The following is a 7,056-nucleotide window of genomic DNA, read 5'->3' on the forward strand; positions in this document are numbered from 1 at the left end:
TTGTTCTAACGATTACATTTATTTTAAAGCAATCTTTAATCAAAAATACCTCAAAGAGCCAAAGGTGACTTGAAAACAAAACTTAAAGACCTTAAGTATTAGGTTTTCACATAATCATGACAGCACAGAACAGTTGTCAGAAAAATTTAAACAACTTAAATGTTTTATTATTACCTTAGTAATAATAGGATAGTTACTGTCAGTTGAGCAAACTCTAATGGCAAAGCAGAGTTTATTAAAAAGTCTCATTATTCATTAAGGGTTCATTAGGTTAACATTTGACTTCATCTTTTCACTGTTAGCTTTGCTTTCACATTGAAAATTTTAAAGTACTGCCTATGTAAACATTAAACCTCCTAAAGGAATTGTCAAATGCTAATAAACTGTAGATGTTATTTACAAGTGGGTCAGAGTATATGGAAAAATTTTTTCTAAAGTGTTTCTTACTATTTTTATAAAGAACATGCCCATGTTTTCATATTGTTTGGGAAGTGATAAAACCTCCACCTCATAGGCAGAGATGTTTTCTAAAGAGAAGGCCTGCTTCCCCTAGCCGTTCATTTTATGAAGTCCAAGCTGAAGTTTTCCGGAGAGTGTCTGTATCTCTTGTTCCTCTTCAATCCACCTGTAGGTGGCCCTTACATCCCCTACAACCTTGAGTCTCCAACTTTAACCAGGTTCATGGTAAGTTGGGGTCTGGAGAGCAGGCTAAAAGGTTAGGACCAAATGGACATATCCTCTAGAAGGAATCCATGTCATTAAAATTAATTTAATTTTGAACTGGGTAAGGTATCAGTGCTGTGTGCCATCCTGAAAAACTATATAGCCCTGTGGCTATATAGTACAATACTTGAGCTGTGAGATAATTTGCTAATCCTTTCAGTTCTCAGGGGAGTACAGCTTAATTAGGTGCTGTACTTCTGTTGGATAACCTGTGATGGGACAAGTTTGGTGACTTCTCACATAGTTAAACACACAGCGATAACAAAACACATAGCCAGATGTGGCCAGAACAGTATCATTCACCCTGGTTTTACGACATAGTGGGCACACAGTCTTCATTTTGGGTAACAGTGGGGAATCAGAATTGTAGTCGAGGTGTACAGGTGGTGGAGGAGTAGGTAGGGCAGTCAATGATTTGATGGTTTCTTGATTTTCTGAAGAGTACCACCAGTCAAGAAACTGCAGGAAGAACACACCCACAGAAAGTCCAGTAGAGAGGGAGAAGGCAACACCTCCCACAGCTTTCTTCAGAGCTGACTTTATTTTCTCACTAATACTGCAGTGGGGGAAAAAAAACAAGGGAACAAAGTCAAATTTATTAATGTAGTTTCACACTTTCCACCAGAATCACTGATTTGGGGATTGAAGAGCTGCTATATTGAGGCCATTTCCTTAAAAATCTATTCTAAGCAGAGGGGACCATCAGCTACATCGGACACTGATGAAAGTGAACTAAGCGACTCATGGGTAGGAATGGGAAGGAAGGAATGAGTGAAAGAGGGGACAGATGTTACTAAACAAGGAAACTATACTCTGGTTTCTCTTCAGATCGTATAAATCTTTTGCCTTTTACTAAACAAGAAAACTAATGTACATATCCGAAATGGAGGAAATTATTTTATTGTTAAAGTTCATAGACTTTGTAAGCTATGTAGAGTAGAATGATAATTTTTATCATTGTGAAGGTTAAAATGTGTACTGTAAAATATGTTGTAACTAAAACCCAATTTTTTAAAAAAAGATCTATTCTAAACAATTCCGTTTCATTTTGTGTGCAAGTACTAGTGCTTGAACTCAGGGCCTGGGCACTGTTCCTGAACTTTTTTGCTCAATTCTAGCAGTACGTGAGCCCCAACTACATTTCTGGCTTTTTGATGGTTCATTGGAGATAAGTCTCAGGAACTTTCCTACCCAGGCTGGCTTGGAATTGCAATCTCAGATCTCAGCCTCTTGGGTAGCTAGGATTACAGACATGAGCCACAGGCATCCAGCTTAATGATTCCCTCTCCTGACTCAGCATTTTAGGTGTTGGGGACCTAAGCTTCATTTGCATGTGACAAGATCTCACTATATAGCCGGGCTGGCCTCAAACTTGTGATCTTTCTGTTTCCACCCCTCCAGTGCTGGGATGACAGGTGTATGCCATCATGTCTAGCTCTTAGCTTTGTTTTCTGTTTTCCTCTGAACATCAGATGGTTGTACAAAGGGGTTACAATTTAACATGTCCATCTAAGTGCTCAGTGCATTTAGAACTGTATTAACTTGCCTTGAATGACAGCTTTCTATCTTTAACCTATGAAACTATGGCTAAGGTACTTAGCTGTAAAGGCTTGTTCTTCTTAACTGTTAGAGATACTGCTTTTACTGCATTGAGTTGTGACAAAACTTGAGATAAAGGTCATAAAAGCAAACACCCAACACAGGGCCTGGCACATAGCAAGTATTCACTAAAGTGTGCATCTTATGAGAAAGGTTACTGATAGCAGACTTTTGTTTTATGAACACAATGAACAACTCTACTATGGTTTTGGTGGTTTTTTTTTGTTTGTTTGTTTGTTTTTCTTGCTAGTCCTGGGCCTTGGACTCAGGGCCCTGAGCACTGTCCCTGGCTTCTTTTGCTCAAGGCTAGCACTCTGCCACTTGAGCCACAGTGCCCCTTCTGGCCGTCTTCTACATATGTGGTGCTGGAGAATCGAACCCAGGGCTTCATGTATATGAGGCAAGCACTCTTGCCACTAGGCCATATCCCCAGCCCCTCTACTATGGTTTTATTAAATAATTCAGGGTAGATTGAGGGAGGAAAACTTCCTAAGATTAGGATAAAATTTTAGAATTTGTTAATCAAAGCTTTTTTTTTTTTTTTTTTTAAAGACATTAGGCCTTACCTCCTGGCTGGTTGCTGAATCATGTGGGCCTCAACCAATCTGCGCTCCATGGCTTGTATGTCCTGAACTGTCAGTCGGCCTAGCCGAACTCCAGCCAGTCTCAGCAGAGGAGAGTGATGCTGAGCTTTTCCTAGGATGTAGCTAAGTTGCTGTACAAAAAACCAGCCTTCCCAGGCCATGTTAACAAATGGATAGGCTGCCAAGAAGGCTCTGTAAAATTGTTTCCAGTGGGAAGAGGGGGGATGAATAGAATATTCATCCTCTTCTCTCAGGTTAGACACCAGCTTCTCCAGCTTCACTTTGAGATAGGGAAGAAGAACCAGGAACATAATTGACTTCCAAAGCTGCTTCTTGGGGAGACCAGCACTGGCTAATCTCTGAGACTTGCGAGAGTCTCCCATTACAACCCGCTTTAAACCATAAAAATTTTCAGAGAAAGAGGCACTGGTTTTAGACAGATAATGCTGCTGGAGCAAAAGATCTAGGAGAGTAAAGATTTCATCAAACCACCTCCAAAAGAAGCCATAGTGTGCAGGATTTGATTCTGCCAAAACCTAAAGAAATCACATGAAACAAAAAGAAATCAAGAGAAGTTCACTCTATTATGCAGCTATTTCAACTTGTGTTTCCTTTTTCTCTTGCAATTCAATGCATTTAGGGCTTAAGTCACTTCTTTTGGGATCCATCTTGACCTCCCTCAAGGGGCTAGGTATTCAGTACACAAATAGGGCTAAATACGCACTCCAATTAAGCCATAAGATAAGAAGTATATGTAAACAGTTATTTCAGTCCTGGGCTACCAAGTAAATTACTGGTTCGGTTTTCACCCAATCCTCCCTGGAATCTCTCAGGAAATTTATACACCTTACCTTGACCACATGCTGCAGAGCTGGTCTCACTGCTGTCATTAAACTGTCCTGTGCTACCACCTCAAAGATGGATGGCTGATCATCCGCCACAGAAGCAGTGGTAACGTGAGCCCCGTGCTCAGCCATAGTCTCCTGTTTATACTAGATTTCGCTTTTCTCACAAACTCTTTAGTGACCATTAATTTTGTTTTAATCAACTGGGTGCTGATTCTTATTAATCTTTCAGCATGACACCTTAAACTCCAAACTCTCAGGTGTAATTTAACTGGGGAGTGGGGTGCGGTGGAGAACCTCTTGAGGAGGAAGCCGGGGTGGGGGGTGGGGGGGCGAGGTCTCCAAGTGGAGTCCAGGAGGAAGTTGGCTCGGCGCAGGCGAAGGGATGACTCGTCAAGTGCTGCCGCTGGCCGGGCACAGCGTGACTGTACGGGGGGTCAGGCAGGTCTTCACCGCCCGCAGGCCTGGAGCTACGAACCAGTGACCCTCAAGTCGTGGGGTGCTGGAAAGTCAGTCGGATCTGAGCCAAGCAGAGGTGCTAGAGCAGGCCGGGAACGCCAGGTCCGGCTCCGGCTGTGGGCTAGAAAGTTCCTCCGCCCGCACCCGTCCTTGCTCGTTGACCCCGGGCAAAGGGGAGCCGAACCCGCGACGCCTCACTTGAAGGGAGGGATCGGCTTTATGACAGAAGCCCAGGCCGGAAGTAGAAGCCGCGGGGGACCTGGAGGACGGCTGGCGGAAGAGAGGCTCTCTAGCCCGCTGGTGACGCCTTGAGACCGGAACTAGAAAACTCTATGGTCAGCAAAGGCACTTCCGCTTCCGCCTCGCGCACAATTACTGGGCGACTCCTGTGTGAGTGTTTGGTTAGGCTTCTCTGGCGGTCCTGCAAGGAGCCATGGGCCCTGCCATGTGAATGGAGACGACTTCTTTACTCTCCGGGAGAGACTGCTACCCACCTCCATCGAGGGTTTAAAGCGGTAGAAGCGTCAGCTTTATTACCGCCAATTATAAGACAGAGTCATTATGACAAACTCTTGGGAAATTGGGATGATTTTATGTTATTTTTTTCATGGTGTCGGTCGTGGTGCTTGAACTCAGGGCCTGAGCAGTGCCCCAGAGCTTTTGTTTGCTCAGGGCTGGTGCTCTGCCACTGCCACAACTCCACTTCCAGATGTATATGTGTGTGGTTAATTGGAGATAAGAGTCTCATGAAGGGCTGGGAATATGGCCTAGTGGCAAGAGTGCTTGCCTCGTGTACATGAAGCCCTGGGTTTGATTCCCCAGCACCACAGATACAGAAAATGGCCAGAAGGGGCGCTGTGGCTCAAGTGGCAGAGTGCTAGCCTTGAGCAAAAAGAAGCCAGGGACAGTGCTCAGGCCCTGAGTCCAAGGCCCAGGACTGGCAAAAAAAAAAAAAATCTCATGAACTCTCCTGGCCTGCCCTGGTTCCAACTGTGATCCTCAGATCTCAGATTCGAGGTTTACATAAAAAAATTTTAGACAAGGACTAAACTTTGCAATTCACTGAACATCTTTTAAGTTTTAAAATTAATAGATCCATCATTTTCTCTTGTGTTGGTAAGGGGGCTTGAACTTGGGGCTTCACAGCCCACTCTCTATCCCTTGAGCAGTGTGTATGGGGGGTGGGGCTTGAACTCAGGGCTTCACAGCCAGTGCTCTACCACTTGAGCCACACCAGTACTTCTATCTTTTTGCTGGTTAATCCACTATTGGTTTGCCTAGGCTGACTCCAAACTTCTGTTCTTGGATCGCAACTTCCTGAGTAGCTTGGATTATAGGTGTGAGCTGCCTCTCCATCTTGTTTAAGAAGTTTTGGGAGCAGGCAGCTTGTTGCTCATGCCTGAAATCCTACCAATTATATCACAGTTCAAAGCCAGCCTGGGCAGGAAAGTCTGTGAGACTCCAATTTACCAGGAAAATGTCAGAAGTAGAGCTGTTGCTCAGGTGGTAGAATAGCCTTGAGACCAACAGCTCAGGCACAGTGCCCAGGCCTTGAGTTCAAGCTCCCAGGACCAATGTGCACACACACAGTTCTTTTTCAATAGCGTGCATGCTAAACAAGAACAGCAAGCGTGAGGCCCCGAGTTCTCACTGTTGTATCAGCAATAAATAAATCTTTTGCTCTACTAAAAGTTTATCAAGATTTGAAATTTTTTGATTACATCTTTGACATGCCATTTAGCAACATGCTTCTTTCTCCTGTGTCTTCTGTAACTTGATAATGGAATCTAGAGGCTTGATTACATTCATATTCTTTTTTTTTTTTTTTTTTTTGGCCAGTCCTGGGCCTGAGCACTGTCCCTGGCTTCTTTTTGCTCAAGGCTAGCACTCTGCCACTTGAGGCACAGCGCCACTTCTGGCCATTTTCTGTATATGTGGTGCTGGGGAATCGAACCCAGGGCCTCATGTATACAAGGCAAGCACTCTTGCCACTAGGCCATATCCCCAGCCCCTACATTCATATTCTTTTACTGGGGGTGGACTATAAGGTGGCAGCCTTCCACTAGGAAGCATATAGTGGTGTTTGTCTCTTTCAATGATATATCAAATGCAGACTTTTTTTTTTTTTTTTTTGCAAGTCCTGGGACTTCAACTCAGGGTCTGAGCACTGTCCCTGGCTTCTTTTTGCTCAAGGCTAGTACTCTACCACTTGAGCTACAGCACCACTCCCGGCCTTTTCTGTTATGTGGTGCTGAGGAATCGAACCCAGGGCTTTGTGTCTGCAAGGCAAACTCTCTACCACTAAGCCATATTCCCAGCCTGACATGTAGAGTTTTTAAATTTATTTATTAATTGAACACAATTTTTTTTGACAAGGTGTTGTGCAAAAAGGGTACAGTTACATAGTAGGGCAGTGTGTACATTTCTTGTGATATCTTACGCCCTGTTTTTCTATCCCTTCTCTAGGTCAGGTAGACATATATACAATATACAATGTATCAAGAACATATACAGTAGCCACGTGGCCTTTGCCCAAGAAAGTTCGCCTAGGGCTGACGTGTTGAGTTTTAAAAAATTAAATAGGCAGGGCTGGGAATGTGGCTTAGTAGTAGAGTGCTTGCCTAGCATGCATGAAGCCCTGGCTTCAATTCCTCAGTACCACATAAACAGAAAAAGCCAAAAGTGGTGCTGTGGCTCAAGTGGTAGAGTGCTGCCTTGAGCAAAAGTAGCTTAAGGACTGCCTAGGCCCTAAGTTCAAGCCCTAGGACTGGCAAAAAAAAAAAATAGGCAACAACTTGTGAGCATTGAACATTTAAGATGTGACTGGTTTGAATTGAGATGTACTG

The 7,056-nt window shown here is 43.9% G+C and overlaps 1 protein-coding gene across 2 annotated transcripts; it reads right to left on the reverse strand.

The window, feature by feature from the left end:
* Positions 1–199: 199 nt before the first annotated feature.
* Pex12 (peroxisomal biogenesis factor 12) lies at positions 200–4,465 on the reverse strand. 2 transcript variants are annotated; one of them, XM_048365882.1, is made up of 3 exons: positions 3,758–4,465; positions 2,889–3,442; positions 200–1,279 (listed from the first exon to the last, which is right to left on the reverse strand). In XM_048365882.1, exons 1-3 carry the CDS (start codon positions 3,881–3,883, stop codon positions 880–882), a joined length of 1,080 nt encoding a protein of 359 aa, XP_048221839.1. In that variant the 5' UTR covers positions 3,884–4,465; the 3' UTR covers positions 200–879. The 2 variants fall into 2 exon arrangements, with proteins under 2 accessions (XP_048221839.1, XP_048221838.1); XM_048365881.1 differs by having other exon boundaries at positions 200–1,282; positions 3,758–4,464.
* Positions 4,466–7,056: the final 2,591 nt, after the last annotated feature.

This window comes from Perognathus longimembris, chromosome 17 (assembly GCF_023159225.1).
Source record: "Perognathus longimembris pacificus isolate PPM17 chromosome 17, ASM2315922v1, whole genome shotgun sequence".
In the NCBI taxonomy this organism is placed as follows: domain Eukaryota; kingdom Metazoa; phylum Chordata; class Mammalia; order Rodentia; family Heteromyidae; genus Perognathus; species Perognathus longimembris.

Coding starts and splice junctions, on each gene's coding strand:
- Pex12 (XM_048365881.1), bottom strand. CDS start 3,883: ATGGCTGAGCACGGGGCTCACGTTACCACTGCTTCTGTGGCGGATGAT. Junction 3,443..3,757: donor CTCTGCAGCATGTGGTCAAG/GTAAGGTGTATA, acceptor TGATTTCTTTAG/GTTTTGGCAGAATCAAATCC. Junction 1,283..2,888: donor ATTCAGCAACCAGCCAGGAG/GTAAGGCCTAAT, acceptor TTTCCCCCACTG/CAGTATTAGTGAGAAAATAA.